General features: G+C 46.0%; 1 protein-coding gene across 1 annotated transcript in view; it reads left to right on the forward strand.

Moving 5' to 3' along the window:
* MYO1E (myosin IE) overlaps window positions 1-19,000 on the forward strand; it is a 193,177-nt gene that overhangs the window by 155,288 nt on the left and 18,889 nt on the right. The window contains exons 18-23 of the mRNA XM_032864826.1: window positions 284-382; window positions 7,033-7,177; window positions 10,589-10,703; window positions 10,952-11,121; window positions 11,205-11,350; window positions 18,826-18,972. Coding sequence (XP_032720717.1) covers window positions 284-382; window positions 7,033-7,177; window positions 10,589-10,703; window positions 10,952-11,121; window positions 11,205-11,350; window positions 18,826-18,972 — 822 coding nt within the window. The remainder of the gene's footprint in view (window positions 1-283; window positions 383-7,032; window positions 7,178-10,588; window positions 10,704-10,951; window positions 11,122-11,204; window positions 11,351-18,825; window positions 18,973-19,000) is intronic.

Genomic DNA, 19,000 nt, shown 5'->3' on the forward strand with positions numbered 1-19,000 from the left:
AGATGCTTAACCGACTGAGCCACCCAGGCGTGTGTGTGTGTGTGTGTATGTGTCTGTGAAATTCAGCTGTGTACATTTAAAGATCAGATTAGCTTTTATTCAGGGATTCCTGAATAGGGCAACATCCCATCTAGTGTATTTTCATAAAATGAAGCTCCTAAATTGTAGTCTTTCTAATGTGTCCTTGCTGCTTGTAACTGGGGGCTTGCGGGGATAGTGCGGCTAGGAGAGCCAGATGGAAGAATTATCCAGTGATATCCCGGCTCTCCTTCCTCCTTCACAGAGTAAAGCATCAAGTCGAATACCTGGGTCTGAAAGAAAACATTCGAGTGAGAAGAGCCGGTTATGCCTATCGGCGCGTCTTCCAAAAATTCCTGCAGCGGTAAGAAACTGCTGACTGTGGACTCTTTTGGGTTTGTTTTTTGTTTTTTGTTGTTTTGTTTGTTTGTTTTTTGGTTTTGTTTTGTTTTTTTTTTTTTTTGCTTTGAACAGGTTTTTTGAGATATAATTCACTTACCATAGCATTCACGCCTTAAAGTATATAATTCTTTGGCTTTTCATGTATTCATAGACTTGGGCATCCCTCACCACAGTTAGTTTGAGGACATTTTCATCACCCCAAAAAGAAACCCCACTTCCCTAGTCGCCGACCCCCGATTCTCCCCTCACCTCCTGCCCGAAGCACACATCTCTTTCTGTCTCTATAGAAAGAATTTCAAAATACTGCTATATTCTGGCCATTGCGTAGAAATAGAGACTCGCGGTATGTGTCCTTCGGGTCTGGCTTCTTTCAGTTCGTATAATGTTTTTGCGGGTCGCCCACGCTGTGGTGTGTGTCTGCGCTTCATCTCTACCCGCTGCCTGGTAATACTGGCTTGCGCCAATATTGCGATGCTGTATTACATTTTACTCGCTCGTCCGTCAGCTAGCTGATAGGCATCCGTTGTTTCCTCTTTTTGGCCAGTGATGAGTAAGCGGTGGTCAGCATTCACCTACACACTTTTATGTAGACATGTGTTTTTATTTCTCTTGGTTGCTCCCCAACAATGGAATTACCGTGTCCTCTGGTAACTCTTTGTTGCACCTTATTGATGAATTGTGAGATTGGGTTCCAGCATGGCTGTACCATTTTGTTTCCCCACCAGCAGTGTTCGAGGGTTCTCCTTGCTGATTTGCTAGTATCTGACTTCGGTAGCACCTATCCTGGTGGGTATCAGGATGTGGTTTTGATGTCATGTCCCTGATGGGAAATAAGCATATTTCATGTGCTTATTGGCCTTTAGAGAAGTGTCTGTTCAGCAGCTTTGCCCATTTTTAAATCGAGCTGTTTGTCCTTTTTTATTAAGTTGTAACGGAATTCTTTTTACCATTGCTTATTGTAGAATAAATCGGTAGCCACAAGTGTTTGGTCTGCTTAGTGTAACACATCAGTTCGGGAATTCGTGATAATTGTGACATGGGAAGGTTTAACTTGACTGACCAAATTAGTAGTATGAAGATGATTTCAGGAAACCTACTTAAGAAAATAAGCTTAAAGTATTTAACCTCAAAATTTTTGTAGAGTCCATGTATAAACTTAAACTGATTTTCACGTTTCTGTTAAAGCGTATTTGACAGGACCTTTACTCAAATTGCTCTTATTTTGTGCTCCTTGTTTTTGAAAAGGATAGAATTTAGTGTCCTTAATATTACATGGTTTTAACTTCTCTTAACAATTTGAAGTTAATGGGCTCCCACTGTATTTTCTACATCTGTTTACTCTTATTTAAGAGAGAAGGAAGCCATATATTAGCGTTTTAATCAGAAAATAATTATGTCTCCGGGGTATAGCTAGAGGAGCAGAATATAAGAATTTTTTTTTCTAATTCAAATTTTATGTAACGAAGAGGTAGCGGCCTGAAGAAGAGTGTCGTTAAGGTTTTTGACATAGAGTAATTCTAATGAAGCAGGGTTTCCTTGAGGGCTGTCCTTGTTTCTTTTGTCCTGAGATTGGAATGGCTGGCCTACGGGTCACCAGTGTGGGTTGTTGTATGTGGAAGGTCATTGATGTGGAAGGTCAAGAGAGACTTAACAGAAAGGTGGGTCTTTCCATACAATTAAGGCCCGTTGACTCTCTCCACACAGTCAAGATTCCAGATAGTTTGAGAGGCAGACTAGGCATGAAATCTACCCTCACGGCTCTCTGAATTGAGGAAAGGGCCCACTCCACCTAGGGTGGAAACAGAACTGTATGGAAAGACATATTTAGGAGGTCGAGAAAAGAAATCTGTCAAGTTCTTACATGATGATAGCAGCAAACATTTTGCAGACAAACAACTGAGATGTGAATTACCAAAGACTACTCTCCTTTAAATAGATTGAGAACACAAGCTAGAATGGGATTTCTCAACCTTAGCTATTGACATTTGGGGCTGGTTGAGCCTTTGTCATGGGGGCCATCCTGTGTGATGGAATGCTACTCTCTGTCCCTCCCGAGCTGTGACAGCCATAAGTGTATCCAGATATTGCTTCCTGTCCCCTGCTGGGGGTGGGGGTGGGGGTAAAGCTACTTGAGAACCCCGGCTTAGTTAATCATTGAAGTTTTGGCCAAACTGCATGTCTTTGACAAATACCCTTTTTTAATTAAGAGGGGAAAAAAATTAGATACAGAAAACAGTGAACGAAAAATATTTCCTCCATCTTTCCCTAACTCAGAAGGGCCTGCCTTTAGTAATTCCAAAGCATTCATAATTTTATCCTCCTTCAGTAGTTTTTCCTGTATTTAAAAACTCCTTAATCTTCAAAGTCTCTCCAATTGAAATGACTATTAAAAACTAATCAGATATTTTAAAAAATTTAAACTTGGGGGTTTTCTTGTGGATATTTTGTTGTTCGGTTGTTGGTTTTTGGGGAAATGGATTCTGAAAGACCTTGGGCCTTCCATATTACTTAAAAACAGACAAGCCCTTGGGGCGCCTGGATGGCTCAGTTGATTGAGCCCCTGATGCTTGATCTTAGCTCAGGTCATGATCTGAGGGTCGTAAGTTCAAATCCCGCATTGGGCTCCATGCCCAGCATGGAGCCCACTTTAAAAAAAAAAAAAAAAAGGACAAGCCATCAGACTTGACCTCCATAAGCAATGCCACGAGCCTCTGCACTGGGGAGAGCAGGCTGTGTTATAGGTTTGCTACAGCTCCGTAAATGAGCTGTGAAATGACCTGGTTTGGTGATAACATCCAGGACCTCTGTCAAGTATGTCAAGTGCCACCCTGGCCCCATGCATGGGACTTTCTTCCCTGCCTGACACAGAGTTAACATGTAGTGAATCTCTGTTGGCCCCTTTATGCTGAGGGACTTTGACTGAAGTGATTCTGTCCTTGGCTGTCTCTCCTCTGGCACTCCTGCTGTGGGCTTTTCCTTTCGGAAGAGACAGATGGGCAGCCCTGTCTTAAACAGAGCAGGCCTTTTTGATGTCCTATATCTTTTGATTTGAGAATCCTAGGAGAGTAATAAAAAGAGAGTTTGGAAGAAAATTTGTTTCTCAATAAAAAGTACTCAAAAAATGGCTAGCAGGCCATCTGTGTCCATGGGCAGGGACTATTTCTCAAGAGATGGTGCTGCTTTCCATAAGGTGTGTGAGTCCAAGATCCTGGTCATGCGGGATAGGGCCAGAGCCTGCCACTGTCTGTCTCGTCCTGAGATCCTCTGTGAATAGCTGAACCGTGTCGTACCTTTGTTCTCCTCAGGGCTGAGAAAAAAGGCCTTGTTTATAAAGTGGCTTTCTAGATGCCTGCAGAAAGCCTGCGAAGTGAGAAAATAACAATCTGCAGGAAAGGGGTACATTAATACCCAGTATGACTGCCCGTGTGCCCGCCTCCTACAGCCCTCCCTGGGAAGGCAGCCCACAGGTCTAAACAGAGCAGTAGTTCTCACACAGCCTAGAGCTTAGAAAAAAGGCTTAGCCAATGGGAAATGGCCTTTGTGTGTGTTCATTTCCTCCCTGAAAAATGCTTTATGTTTATCAAAACCATCCCTCTTGACTTTGAATTGGAGACTAAAAATCAAAAAGATGGCTTAATATCCCCACCAGTGGGCCATGTGCTCTTGAAGTAAGTCCCGCCCTGCCTTCAGAAGGAACACCCTATTCACCACCCTCAACACAACATTCGTATCTTTAGAAAGTGTCAAAAAGCTATTAGAAATGGCAGTCACTTTGACTCTCAGCTTGGGAAAATAACTGTAAATTCTTAGAAAACAACTTTTCAAGCTAGGCAGCCCTTACTGTGGCTGGAAATAAGCCGAAATGTGGGATCTTAGGAAGAAAAATCTGATAGCAACGTAAGAGCTTTCTAAAATTGTTCTTATGGCACCAACATATTTCCCTTGACCTTGACCCAGCCTCTCAGAATGTGGAGGGCGGGGGAAAGGGACATTGGTGAGGAAAGTCAGTCCATATCCTGGGCAAGCGAGACGAAAGAACAGAAGGCTCAGGAAAGCATGGGGTGTCCGGAGTATCCTAAGAGCTGTCCAGACTTTGTGTCCTTGGATGTCAGAAACAACCTCAACTTCAGTGCCAGCGCTGGGGTCAGGGCTGCATTTCCTCGGAGGAGGAAACATTGATTGGTCATCTGAGATAACAAGGAGCCCATGACCCGCCAGTCCGAGGTGAAGAGAACAGCCAACGCACAGGCCTTGAGATGAAATTTTGGTATAGTTGGGTCTTAAACGGAAAATGCCTGCTGAGAGGAATGTAAGCTATGATCTGCATCTCTCCGAAACTGGGGGCTTCCCTAGTGGGAGAGCCTTATACGAGAATTGGGCGCTGGTCTCTCCAATGCATACAAAAGGAGGTGAGGAGGGCACATCAGGCGTCCTGGCAGCTAGGGAGCCATAGCCGTGGTCTGTGGTCACAGGGCCCTGGGAATGTCACACAAACCTCACGTCTCCCCTAGACCTGAACTGTTAGAAGCCTTGCCTTGTCAGCTAAAGGGAGAGAAAGTCTCTGCAAAACAACTTCCGTACTATTAAAAAAAAAAATCAAATGCAAAATGCAGCGTCATTTTAATGGGGGTGGGCGTGTGTGAATTGCAAAGAACTGCCCGTTTGCGGTTGCGTGACACATACTTGCCTTTAGAATTTTGATTACGTGGGACCAGCCAGAATTGTACTCTTAGAAACTTGTCACCTTGGAGGCCTGGCTTGCTTCTTTCTCTCCCGTAGCCTGCATGAATTTCTCTCCTTCATCCATTTAGCTGGCCAGTACATTCCCACTTGTTCGGCGGGTCCCCCGGTGGCATCTAGAAAGGTTCTGCTCTCCGTCATTTATGTGTGGCTTCGTTATGCTGCACACGAAATGTATTCATGCAAATGTGTGGCTTCAGCTAGGTATTTTCATTTTTAGGTTTTTCATCTCTAAATAGGGAATAGGAGGGTTTGCTTCTCTGAGACATTGAAGACGTTATCAAGCAAGATGTGAAGATTTGGGAGGAGCGGAGAGGGTCTCTAGAATCACCTTGTCCCAGCTAACTAACCCTAAGGGTAATAACCTGATTCTGTCCTCTTAGTGAGCTCTGGATGCCGAAGGCATGGCAGCTCTTCTTTTCAAGATTCTTTTTTCCCTTCTCCCTTCAATGCCCTAAGTCAGTCTAGTCCTGGTAGTAGCTTCTGGGCACAAAGGGCCTGACTTCTCTGGAGGCCTGGAGCCCATTCACTGCCTCTGTTCTAGCTGTGCCTATGCAAAGGCCATGCCTCCAACTTCCATTCCACACTCCTTTCTGATTTCTGCCTCCCCCTCCCACCCCTGCCTTTCTTTCCTTCCTTCCACCTTAAGTCTGCGGGACCTTCCATATCTGACATCCTGTAGTGCTTCTGTCACTAGTGTGTCAGCGTTTCGCATAATTACAGTGTTTGTAGCACAGATGTGTAGTAGACTGTATGGTCTTTAAAAGAAGTACATACACATCACCACCCCCATGGCTTATATGTAGTGTGGTGGTTGGGGTAAGATAGGGGTTCACGTCTCAGCTCTGACAGTTACTAGCTACGTAGCCGTGGGTGGGTCTCTATCTGCCTCTGTTTCCTACTCTGCAAAGTGGAAAGACCAACTGAATCCGGTGGCTGTGAGAATAAAATGAGACCATCCAGCTAAAGCACCAAGAACGACACCTCATGCAGACACAACAGCCCATAGTTGTTGGCCGTTTTCTGTTGGCTCTGACCGCCGAGCCCGGATGTTGGGGAAGGTGCACGATGTGTGGTATGAACTACACGGGTGCCCTCATGGAGGAGGCGTAATGCATTAAGTACAAACGTGAATAGAATTACAAACTGTAATATGTTTTCTGAAGGGAAAAATAGTATTTTCTGTGAGAGAGACTAGCAGGGCAGGGGGGATTTTTGCTTGAGTAGTCCAGAAAGACTTCTCTGGAACTGTCACTGAAGGGGAGGGTCCCTGCACTAGAAACAGCCATGGGAGGCATTTGTAGAATGACACAGCCTGGTTGAGGAAACAGCATGGGCCAGGCTCTGGGGAGGGAGAGTTTAGCTTGTGTGAAGAAGAGGCCGTCCTCCCAGGAACACCGTGAGTAGGAGAGAATGGAGAGAGAAGAGCCAAGGACCGCGTGACCAGGGCCTTGGGACTCGAGATGCACAGGATTCCAGAGATGGAAGTGGATCCTTAGGAATCACCACTGCTTACGGGGAGCTTTCTGAAATACTTCCCATGAACTGTTTAAGGCCGCGGAAGAGATGGGAGAAACCACTACTGAGAAAACAGTGTTTGATTTTGCCCGAAGATTGTCACTGGCCACCTTCTGCAGTGCTATTTTTAGATGGTGGTAGAAAGGAAAAGCAGATTTTCACCAGGGCGTTAGCATGGAAACGGTCGGCTAGGGCGTGGGTAGGAGGGATCTTGGAAATGGGAACACCAGACCCGCTGGCGTCTCACGGCTGTGGAGACCCGCCCCTCAGCCCTAGAACAGAGGTGAACGGGTCTCCCGGACTCTGCATAGTCCCATCCGAATGTGACCCTTCTCTCCCTGCCTGTCCTCCCAGGTACGCCATCCTGACCAAAGCCACCTGGCCCTCGTGGAGAGGGGACGAGAAACAAGGGGTCCTCCACTTGCTGCATTCCGTCAACATGGACAGTGACCAGTTCCAGCTCGGGAGGAGCAAAGTGTTCATCAAAGCCCCCGAGTCTGTGAGTGTGCGACTGCCGCCCCCACGACCCCGGTCGTTTCCTCAGGGCCGCCTCTCCCCACCACAGCACCTCTCCTGCCCCTCCCTGCACAGGGATGGCTTCATTCTCCCCCTTTTCCCCCTTTGTCCGTGCCTTCAGTGTCCTCACCCCTGCTCCCAATCTCTCTCTAGGTCATTCCCCACATCCCTGCTCCTTGTAGCCCTCAGCGTGTGCAGCAGGTTTAAGAAGTCATGGAGTAGTTTCTCTTCTTTCTCACTCTCTCATTCATCCTCTTGAGGTGATAGGCCATTGTGTACCCAGAGCCTTGTACAGAACATGGCTCACAGCAGGTACCCACCAGTTACTTAGAGTATCTAACGGTGTCTAAGCTGAAAGGGACTTCTTGGTCCCACACAGGAGGCTTGGGTAAACTTACATCCTTGCCTGGGCGACACCGGTCAGGTCATGACACATGGACGTAGGCTTCCTCCTTGCAGGCAGCACAGAGCTCACAGTGGGGAGTTTCAAGACTATATCTTGAAAACCCTGAGGGAGTCTGGAAAGAACTTTGAGGAGACAAGGAGGAGGAGAACTCTCTGGGGTCATGGAACAGAAATATTTAGCATCAAACATGCGTTTTATGATTCACAAACATATTAGACCTCCACAGATTCATTGGAGGATCTTCTTTCTCTTTCCTGACGGAGAGGTGGTCACTTTGAGCCTCATGAACGTCTGTAGGAAGTTCTCCTTTCCTAAGCTATTCCTTGGAGCAGAACCCGTCAGTTCTTCTGCCCTGTTAGCTCTGGGACCAGGGAATGAAGACATTACTTTTTAAAAATGCAGAAACTTCTGAAACTAACTGAGTTTAAGCATCATCATTTCCTGAGGTTCCTTGAACAATCACAAGACTCCATTTCAAGAGTCTGTAGTGAATTTGGCAAAATTAATCATCAGATCAAGCGGAAATAACATGAGAACTGGCAATGTTGGTGATAGTGGAAACACTCAAACTTGAGGCAAATCCCTGTCTTGCCGTGAGTTCTCTCTTCTACAGTGGGCCCCACGGCCGCTGTTCTGCTGCAGAGGATCAGCCGGAGACCCAGAAATGATAACGGCTGTAACTGAATGGCTTTAAGAACCATAAAAATTATTAAATAAATAAGAGGCACACATCAGTAGAACCCGTTTATGAGAAGTTTGTGGTAGCATTTTCCACTTTGAGTTATTTGTAGCTTCACAGCAATTTCATTTCCAAATATAAAATGAAAATGTTGTGTCATACACCATTAAGCAACCCACAGAGCAGTTCCTGTTCTTTCTAAAATGGGATGGAGTGATTTATCAGTACAATGCAGAACTCCTCTGTTGTTTTATACCCGCTCTTACTTTTTTGTCTTGCTAAATTTTCACATATAATTAGAACAGCCTCAATATTTTTCAGTTTGTGTTTTTTTTTTTTCTGCTGTAGTTGAACTGTGGGTTTTACTTCCAAGTCAAGGTTTATTTTGGGTGTGCTTTTCCTTGTCTTCCTCCCAAATGTTTTATCACCATCACCTGATTCTTCTTTTCCCCATCTTTTTACGCACACACGCACACACTCCCCTTCACCAATAATCTCCCGCTTCCCCCGTCACTCGTCCATCTGCATTGAGCCCTGACATTGCAAACACTTTTACAAAAACTGGTTTTTAAAAATCGACCCTTACGGTTTTGTCCTGACTTTTATAGTAAATGCGCTGACTATACAAAATAAGCCATTTGCTCTAAGAACCCACATTAGACATCAGACACCAAAAGGTTTGGTTTTGCTTATTTGTTACATATGTCCATGATTTGGGGTTTATTTTTCTCTCTTTCTTTTCCTTTTTTTTCTTGAGCCTCCCTCTAATCCCCTTGACTTGTGGAAAAAACCTAAGACCGAGCTGATCTTTGATAATCTATAGGAAGTTGGGAATTGGTTGCCTCCTGCTTTCTGAGTCACAAGTGTATTTTCTGTGACACTCCCAAAATAGTTCTGGGAAAGAAGAAAACAAGGCTTACTCAGAAACGCAACACACAAGATTAGAAAGACCAACGAATATTCTTCAAACAAGCAACCCCAGGGCTCAGATTTTAAACATTCTAAGCAAATGTGCAACTGAGTCTTCCGTTTGTTTTTCGAAATCCACTCCTCATGCCTGTTGTTAATGGTGCTGAAGGCTGTGGAATGAAGCAGCCCCTTCCCTTTGGAGTTTGAGATGTTGTTTTTGCACAGCTGGGACTGTGAAAAGCAGAAGCTGAATGACAGGAAGGGACAGAAGTGGCTCCTGAGTATAGACCCAGATAAACGGAGGCGACAAATCAAGCCTGGCTGCCTTCAAACTGAATTCACTTGTTTACTTCTGGAATATTTCTACACTGACTTGTCATCTTTACTTGTGTTCATTGGTACCTCTTATTTGTTTCCTAGAGAGTCATGAAACCCACTTCCTAGGTGAACGAGAAAGTTTCCCACCGTTTCAAGAGTGGCTCAAAGGCAGATTTGCAGAGAAAGACGTGCATGTCAAAGTGAGGAAGAGCCTGGCAGGGCATGGAAGACCCTTGATTCACTTTCCAGACCCTCCCAGATAACAGAAATCGTGGCTGGTGTTGTCGTTGATGAGCCAATAAAATAAGGTGTTCTGGGATATAAATCTAGAAGGATTCCCGAGCCACAGTGGGCACTCAGCGCCTTACAGCTATTTGCTCTCGTCTTTGTTATTCCAGAGCTCCGCCGAGGAGTGTGGGGGCGGTCAGGATCATCCAAATGGCTCGCGCCTCAGGACCTGCCCATGTCTGATACGGGCCCTTAAACAAACTGTGAACCAACGTCTGTTCGTTGCGCATCTGCAGTCCAGCTCCAGTTGCTCTGGTGGTTATGCTCGGGCCCAGGGAGTCCTTGGAGACTGTGTGCAGTGGGACATGTGTACTTCGTGGAAGTGAAAGTAGGGCAGCCCTTCCTCCACAGCAGCACGAGCTCTGCTCCGACAGAAGCTGGAAACTGTGAAGAGGCTACACACAGTCGCAAACAGCCGCCACCTCTGACCCGTTTCGCCTGGCCCGCTGCTCTCCTCTCGCCATCAAGGCCGGGAGCCAGTGGAGAAATGCTGAGTCCCTCATTTGATGCGCACAGGTTATGGGCAAGGCAGGCATTATCAAGGCCCAACTGACACTCAAGATACGGCTGTTTTCCGTTCAGTTTTTTTGTTAAGCGAATAAAATAGAGATAAAGATGTCCTAGTGATTCTAAACGGTATGCCCTAGTAACAAAGTTTTCACGTGTGTTCATGAGTCTGAGAAGCTGCTTCCCAGGTTATGTCCTTGACTAACCTGAGTGTCCCTGAGACAACCAAAGAAAGTGATGTTCAGGTCTTGTGAGTTGGCTCACCTTTGCCCTCTCTACCTTCACAGCTATTTCTTCTAGAAGAAATGAGAGAGAGAAAGTATGATGGGTACGCGCGTGTGATACAGAAATCATGGAGGAAATTTGTGGCCCGGAAGAAATACGTCCAAATGAGAGAAGAAGGTATTTTAGTCGTTTGTGGGTTGGTTTTGTTTTTTTGTTTTTTGTTTTTGTTTTTTTCCATGCGTTTAGCAAATCTCAAGAATAATTTTGAGCTTAAATGAAGTTATAGGTTCACTTTACTCTGCGTATAATGTCATGCGTTAAAATCTTGCGTTCGTGTGGAATTTCTCTGTGTTTTTCCACACAGTTTTCCTCCTCTTTCCGGAGGACTGACCCTCCCATCTTCTCTGTCCTTTCGGTTATTACAGCCTCAGACCTCCTGTTGAACAAGAAGGAGAGAAGGAGAAACAGTATTAACAGGAACTTCATCGGGGATTACATCGGGATGGACGACCACCCAGAACTCCAGCAGTTTGTGGGGAAGAGGGAGAAGATTGATTTTGCAGACACAGTGACCAAGTACGACAGGAGGTTCAAGGTACGCACTGACCGCAGGCCAGCATGGGGAAAGTTGCCACTGTGACACGTCTGTCCACCTCCCTAAATCACCTCTCCTTACAGGGTGTCAAGCGAGACTTACTTCTTACTCCAAAGTGCTTGTACTTAATTGGACGAGAGAAGGTCAAACAGGGCCCGGACAAAGGCCTGGTGAAGGAAGTGCTGAAGCGGAGAATCGAGATGGAGAGGATCTTGTCCGTGTCCCTCAGGTGAGTGGCAAGTGTCAGAGGCACAGGGCTGCCTAACCCTCCTCATCACCGCCATCTGCAGTCGCAGCCAGGAGAAAGGCCTGGCCAGTTCCCCCAGTTGTGAAAATCGTGGTGAAAAGAACCGAGTGTCCTATTTTTCCCTGAGAAGACCGGACCTTCAAAGGTCTCAAGAATGAGATTCCAAGAAGTGGCCTTCTGGTCAGCTCCACTAATCAAGGGGTATGCAGATCTCTTGTTCTCCTCAAATGTGAGAGAAAAACCTGATATTCAAAACTGAGTATAACTCTTCTGACTAAAGTGGGGCCAAGGGACCAGAGGCCTATTCCCAAGCCCACCTCACCCATGTTGGAGACCTAACCCACTTCACACCAAAGGCCCAAGCAGAGGTGGCCGTCCACTCATCAGTATCACTTTTTAGTTGGTTGTGAACATGGGTTGCTCTGGGAGGGAAGTGTCTTTGGACTCATGAAGTTCCTTTTTCCCTGCTCGTGCATGGAGAGAGTACAAATGGTCTCCACAATCTGTAGCCTCAGAGTCCTTGCCAAATGCTCCCTTGAGCCCCAGGTTCACAGGCAGGGGCTCTGGCTCTTCCTGTCAGCACTTGGGCTTTCTTTTGACGGAGGGGCTTGTGTGTGTGAGGAGACTTCTCTAAATCCTCCCAGGCTCAGATCTCCCAGACTAAGGTCCGTCTGATGAGAGGAAGTCCTCACAGCCCACAGAAGGCTGAGAAGAGAGGAAGAAAACCTCCTTTGGGCTCAGTAGTTTCCCCCTTGAGTTGTGTCCCTGGAACCTCTGAGGAGATTGTTGCTTCTGTCAGGGAAAGGTGTGGGTGCCATTGCACTGAACATGGTGATGTTCTGGTTGCTTATGAACACGTCCTCTGGAATTGGGACACCTCTTGACCCTTATTCCACACAGAAGACAAAACTGCCACTCTCGGGGGAAAAAGTCCGGGTTTTGTGTGCTCAGGCTTCCAACCTACCAGGCTCCGGTGTATAATCCAAAACAGATTTCAGGTTGTGTCCATTCTTGCCTGAGTCACTGGTTTCTGATTCTCTCTGTTCCCTACTCTCCTGATAAAGGAAAAGCTGGGTGGTGCGTGAGATTAAATGTTTAAAACCTTTCAGTTGAGGATGGGATGAAACTTCTAAGCAGACAAGTCCATCCACCGCCTTTCTGCAGCGCCCCGTCAGGTGGGCGTCGGTGCCCTGGGTGTCGAGGAAGGGCTCTAGGTGCCGTCCTATCTCTCAGAAGGTCTTCCTGAGCATTCAGCTCACCAGCTGGTGGGTCACAGCCTGAGCTGGCCACACTTCCTGGCTAGCTGGGCTCTGAGGCCTCCCTTGTTGTTCCAAGGAACCCAACTGGAAGCTTCTTGTTTCCTTGCATAGGGACCATGCCTACACCTGGGCAGACGGGGTCAGCCGAAACATGCTGCGTGCTCCTGACAGGAGCTATGGCTGAACGCCAGGGGATCTTAGCTCCGGGGCATATGTGCTCGTTACTCTGAGAGGTATTATTACTCTTCCTGTTATTATTGCCCAGGCCTGTCTTTAGCCTTCAGACCACTCAGGCGGTGCTTGATCATAAGTAATCATATGTCTACATTTGTATCAGCCACTTTGACACTATCTTTTTTGTCTAGTCCTTGAGATTTATCAAGGTGTGTGGGATCTCCCCCACTCAGGTTTTTTCCTTTCTTCTTGTCTTCTCTCACAGCCTCTGGAGATCGTGGCTCATGGTAAAGCCACCTTCCTCTTCCTCCTCTTGAGTATTCGTGGTCTAGACCTTTGCTCCCTATGGCCTTTCCTGATTAGAGGATATAATAAAATGAGGTACTCAGCCTAAAAGTAGTTCTGGCTCTCCGGAAAGAAAAGAATCTGAGTCATTGTAACTTATGATCTGTGCATGTTACAGTTACTGAACCTCACATTCACCAAATTTAACTGTTTCCTCATTTCCTTCATCCACTGGGTTAGGCCAATCATCTAAACCAAGTGAGGAATGTAACCAGATGTGCAGAATCAAACCCAGAGGCAGAATTGATTGTGGTACCAGATCACCAAACGTGTGTGTGCACACGCGCACGTGCTCAAAATATTTCAGTACTGGTACAGAAAAGGATTTTAACAGTTTTAATTCAGCAAAAAAGTTGCATCATGTGTACTTTAGCTGAAGGCAGGCTTAGTGCTTGACTGCTGGCTGGAATGATCGCCCGGTGGCTTCTTCTAATGAGGACCATCGAGGGGCCCAGAAGCTCGGTCTTCTGGACCACTTCTACCTCTTATGACCCCTGTGAAAGCAGAATGGGCTCGCAGTTCCCAATCCAACCAACCAGCCATGCCAGAACAACCAAGTTACAGTTTGGGAAATGAGAGCATGACTATTTAGTACGAAGGGTTTAGTGTTGATTTCTTGAGGTGTGATCATGGCACGGTGGTTATTTTTGTCTAAGGAGGCTTTGTCTGGGCTGCCTGGGGGCTCAGTTGGTAGAGCATACAACTCTTGATCTCAGGGTTGTGAATTCGAGCCCCACATTGGGTGTAGAGACTACTTAAAAATAAAACCTTAAAAATGAAAATAACAAAAAGGCATTGCCTTTTTTTGATATACAGTGAAACATTTAAGGATAAAATATAATATTTACATTTTGCTCTTACGTTACCTAGTTTGTGCATGGAAGTAGGGGTAATGGGTGTTTAGACAAATGTGATTGTGGATTGATAATTGAAACCTCTAACGTATGGAAGTTCATTCTGCTGTTCTACTTTTTAAAAATATTGGGGGGCGCCTGGGTGGCTCAGTGGGTTAAAGCCTCTGCCTTCAGCTCAGGTCCTGATCTCAGGGTCCTGGGATCAAGCCCCGCATCGGGCTCTCTGCTCAGCAGGGAGCCTGCTTCCCTCTCTCTCTCTCTGCCTGCCTCTCTGCCTGCTTGTGATCTCTCTCTGTCAAATAAGTAAAATCTTAAAAAATTGGAAGTTTTCCATAATAAGTTTTTTCTAATCCTCTGGTGACAGATTTTTTACCTTTTATAAGTAGAATGAAATATATCTAATCAAGTTATCACTGAAAATTTTTTTTAAAGATTTTATTTATTTATTTGATAGAGATCACAAGTAGGCAGAGAGGCAGGCAGAGAGAGAGGAGGAAGCAGGCTCCTCGCTGAGCAGAGAGCCCGATGCGGGGCTCGATCTTAGGACCCTGAGACCATAACCTGAGCCGAAGGCAGAGGCTTCAACCCACTGAGCCACCCAGGCGCCCCTATCATTGAAATTAAAAAAAAAAAAAAAAACTTTTAGTTAAAGAAAATATAGCATAGGCGCAATAGCTCAGGGAAAGATGAAGACTACCGTTTCTCAAAGAGACTCCAGGATACTTTGAAAAGGAAAAAATCCTGTCTCAATGAAACTTCAAACACTGCCTGCATTTCTGCCTTCATGGGAGAGCTGGTAAGAATATTGGGATGGTGCTGCCTTGGTGGCTCAGTCATTAAGCATCTGCCTTCAGCTCAGGTCATGGTCCCAGGGTCCTGGGATCGAACCCCACATCAGGCTCCCTGCTCAACAGAGAGACTGCTTCTCCCTCTGCCTGCCACTCCCTCTGCTTATTGTCTCTCTTTCAGACAAATAAATAAAATCTTTAAAAAATTAAAAAGGAAATCAGGGATGGCACAGCAACATGTAGTTGAGACACTGCTTTCTGGGGCTTGGGGTGTCTGCTCATGAAGGCTGATGACTGTCAGTTTTTGAAGGATCCTTCAGGAGCCGCTTCTTGACCACATGCTGAGCTGGCTTCCCTCTTACTGAGAAACTCAGTTTGTTGAAACAATGGCCCCAGGTGTACGAGCCTGTGTTCTTTGCTCTCACATTGTAGGTGATGAGATAGGTACCCTCATGTCTCCTACTTGGGGTTGTGTCCGGTGAGGCTTCTAATGGTCCTTGTCATTCCAGTAGCGGACTGCCAGAAGCCCGAGACCCCAAAGTACGAGGCTGCCTGTCTGGGTCAGTAGATTTTCCAACACTTACATGCAATGGGAAGAGCAACCTGCAAGAGAACCTCAGGCAGACATCCCCCTGGTCGCAGGATTCTTGCCCAGGATGCTTCCCTGCCTCATTGCCTAAACTTGGCAACAAGAGCAGTCTGCTTCACTGCTACTCAGCTGACCTGAACATTGCTGCAATCTTGACTTGATGTCACCTTTGATCTTTGGGAACTTGCACGCTGTCAACATTTTTGGACTGACCACTTACCTTCTGTCCAGCTTTGGGTTCGAAGGTGAATGAGAACACAGTCACTGTCCAAGGAGCTCCCGGTCATTCTGGAAGTGGGAGCAGGCATCTGAGTAACCAGGACACTCCTGGGATACGAAAAGCAGAAATGAACCTTCTCACCCCCTTCCCTGGGGTGTCTGTGTTGTGGCCTGACACAATGTGTATCTACAATCTCAGAGAAATCAAGTGGGACCCAGGCTGGTGCCATTGGTTTCTCTGAATGGTAGAATTCTGGGTAAGGTTTATTTTCTTCTTAAACACCTCTGTACTGTCCCGTTTGCTAAAAGAAACATATTTCATAATTAGGAAGAAAATGGTATAAAGATTTAAATCAAGGCAGGGCTGGCCTAGGAAATTGCATTTTCATCTTAAGGAAGAAAAAAAAAAACCAACTCCTTTAAGACTTTACTCAGTGTTTTGTAACTAATGTTTTTGTGAAAAAGATGTTGGTTAAGGGAGTGAAACAAGATTTTCTAGTGTAGTCAGCAGTACAAAAATAAGCCGCAAAGATGAGGGGATAAAAATGGAGTAGAGTGCCAAACCAGGGACTAGTAAAGGATCTTTCAACACGGGGTACTACATCAAACATCTGTAAGAAATTGTGGCTTGAGCATATGAATAAGACAGGGGTGAGGTCCAAAGATAAGTCTGAGTTTTTAGAACAAATAAATGTAAAAGCTTTGTTTTCAGACCCTGGAGCAAAGGCTGAGGAGAGGCAAATGAGCTGAAACTCTGGCCTGGCCGAGGACAGTTACACAGACTCCCATGCCTGGGTCACCGGAGGGAGGGGATTTTGAATTTGACAGTTGAAGTCAAACTGTCCAAACACTTTCTTATTGCCAGACTCCTGGTGCTAATTGACCCTGAAGTTTTGGCCTGCTTGCTTTTTTTTTTCTTTATGGTCATGAAACTCCTAATCTGAATACGTTGAACCAGTCAAGGTTGCTTGCGCTGGGTTCACTTAGCCCTGTTGAATAAGCACTGCCCAACCCAAAGTACAGCCCGGCAAACAGACACATCCAGACAGGCATCCAGGAGCGCCCTGTATCGAGCAACTGAAACAGGAGTTTGGTTCCTCAGCCCACACCGAAAGGTGGGGCTTCTGGTTTTACTCTCTCCCTATTGCATGCACTCCCTTCCTCATGCAATAGTCTTACCCCTGGGCCAGGATGCGGGGATGCTTGGATTTTATTTCATTCATTCCAAATGACTTCTAGGTCAGTATCTATGTTTGGAGGTCTGAAGTGCTATATTTGAAGTGATTAAGTCAATTCCAGAGTTTTCCCCTACCCGGTAGGGGACCTGCAGGAACGGTGGCTACGCCCTCTGAGGCGCATTCTCCCAGACTTTAAAGATCCCATTTCCTAGTTGGGAAAAGTTTATGAACAAGGAGGTATAGTCAAGATTGTGAGCTGTCCTGCAAGACCTAGTCTTTCCATGTGAGGAGCAGACAGCTGACCCGAAGACTGCATTTCCCAGGGTTCCTTACAAGCTAAGGTTAACCATGTGACATAGTGCTGCCCAATGGGGTGTGAGCAGAAGTGACTTGTACAACTTCCTGGTCATACCTGGGAAAGGAAGGTATAAGTGCCTGGCTCCCAGTTGCTGTAGCACAGTCACGTTAGCCCTGAATTGCTTTTACACCTGCTGTTGAGTAACAAGAGATAAAAACACAGTTGCCTCTGTCTGCCCAAAGAAGACCTCCCTGATCCACCCCAGCCTTATCATATTCATGGGACTGAACAGAGAGACCACAGGAGTTACAGTTTGAATGGATCAGAGTCTACGTGGAAGAAGAATCCTTCATCTCCAAGCTTCTCCACATCCTTGTCCACCATACTTGCCTTCCTGTCTGCCTTTGTGACAGCACGGTTGTCTACTGGTGCCCTGGTACCGGAGGCCCCGTGAGCAGGCATAGCTCCTGTGTGATACAGCCCTGCTCTGGTTATTAAAAAGAAAAAAAAAAAATGTTGGCATTTCCTGCACTTGGGGGAATTAAAGCTCACTGAAGCAGGTTTACTTTGCTTTTCATACCTGGAAAAACACCATCCCTGGGGCGCCTGGGTGGCTCAGTGGGTTAAAGCCTCTGCCTTCAGCTCAGGTCATGATCCCAGGGTCCTGGGATCGAGCCCCGCATCAGGCTCTCTGCTCCGCAGGGAGCCTGCTTCCTCTTCTCTCTCTCTCTGCCTACTTGTGATCTCTGTCTGTCAAATAAATGAATAAAATCTTTAAAAAAACAAAAACAAAACAAAAAAACAAAACACCATCCTTAATTAAATGTTCCTCAGAGGGTTATCTTGGATATTTGACGGTGGTACTCGGAGGTCATTGTAAGCACGTGTATTATGAAACCTTAGCGGCTGGTGGCCTCCTTCAACTGAGTTATACATCTAATAGCCAGGGAATTAGAAGTCTCGATTATATGCATGTTGTCATTTCCACAAAGTCTAGCTGGGCCTTTACATGGTGTCTAATCACCTCTACCACAAAGCATTTTCCCTGGGACTGGGTTTGCCTGAGCCTCTTCCATTCCTCCTGCAGCTCCTTACGGGCCCTCCCTCCTGGCCCGAGTGTGCCCCCCCCCCCCGGCCCCCCCCATCCACACACATTCCCCCAGCGGCTTGCTTGCCATTGGGCCACCTGCCTTGCCCATCTCTGTAGTTTGGTGTTTGTGCGGTCAGCGGCTGGTGGAACGCCATTTACGCAGAGCCCGAACACCCAAAGACGTCCTAGTAAGTGCCTGCAAAGCCCGGGACACCAGTTTCCCTGTTGATAACTGAGCTACCATGCTTCAAGTTAGGATTTAGTATCATAGCTACAGCCATATTGTAAATTCTACTAACTGGGCACATCTGTGGGACTGTTCATTTTCAGCCACATTCAGTTTGTAAGTTTGGATTTTTACAATCTTAAGAACACAGAAGTTGAATCTGAAAGTGGGTTCTTTTTTTTTTTTTAATACAGACTAAGATGTCCTTAAATTACTGCTCTTAAAATCATGTGAGAGATTTATTTTGATTATGCTTTTGATGGGTTATGAACTTACTTCAGAAGCAGATTTCAGCAATTATGTAATTCATTATATGTTTTGTTTTAGAAATTTCACTTATGGCAAGACTGTAGAAACCTAGTGCTATCTTACAGGGGGTTAAAAAGGGAAGTAAACAGAAGCACAACCCTCATTAAGTCTTTCCAATGTCTTCTCAGTACTATGCAGGATGACATTTTCATTCTTCATGAGCAAGAGTATGACAGTTTGCTTGAGTCCGTCTTCAAAACTGAATTCTTGAGCCTCTTAGCAAAGCGTTACGAGGAAAAAACCCAGAAGCAGCTACCTCTGAAATTTAGCAATACGTAAGTGGGGACCTGGGGCCTAAACTTC

This window comes from Lontra canadensis, unplaced genomic scaffold (genome assembly GCF_010015895.1).
Source record: "Lontra canadensis isolate GAN:19392208 unplaced genomic scaffold, GSC_riverotter_1.0 scaffold28, whole genome shotgun sequence".
Lineage (NCBI taxonomy): Eukaryota > Metazoa > Chordata > Mammalia > Carnivora > Mustelidae > Lontra > Lontra canadensis.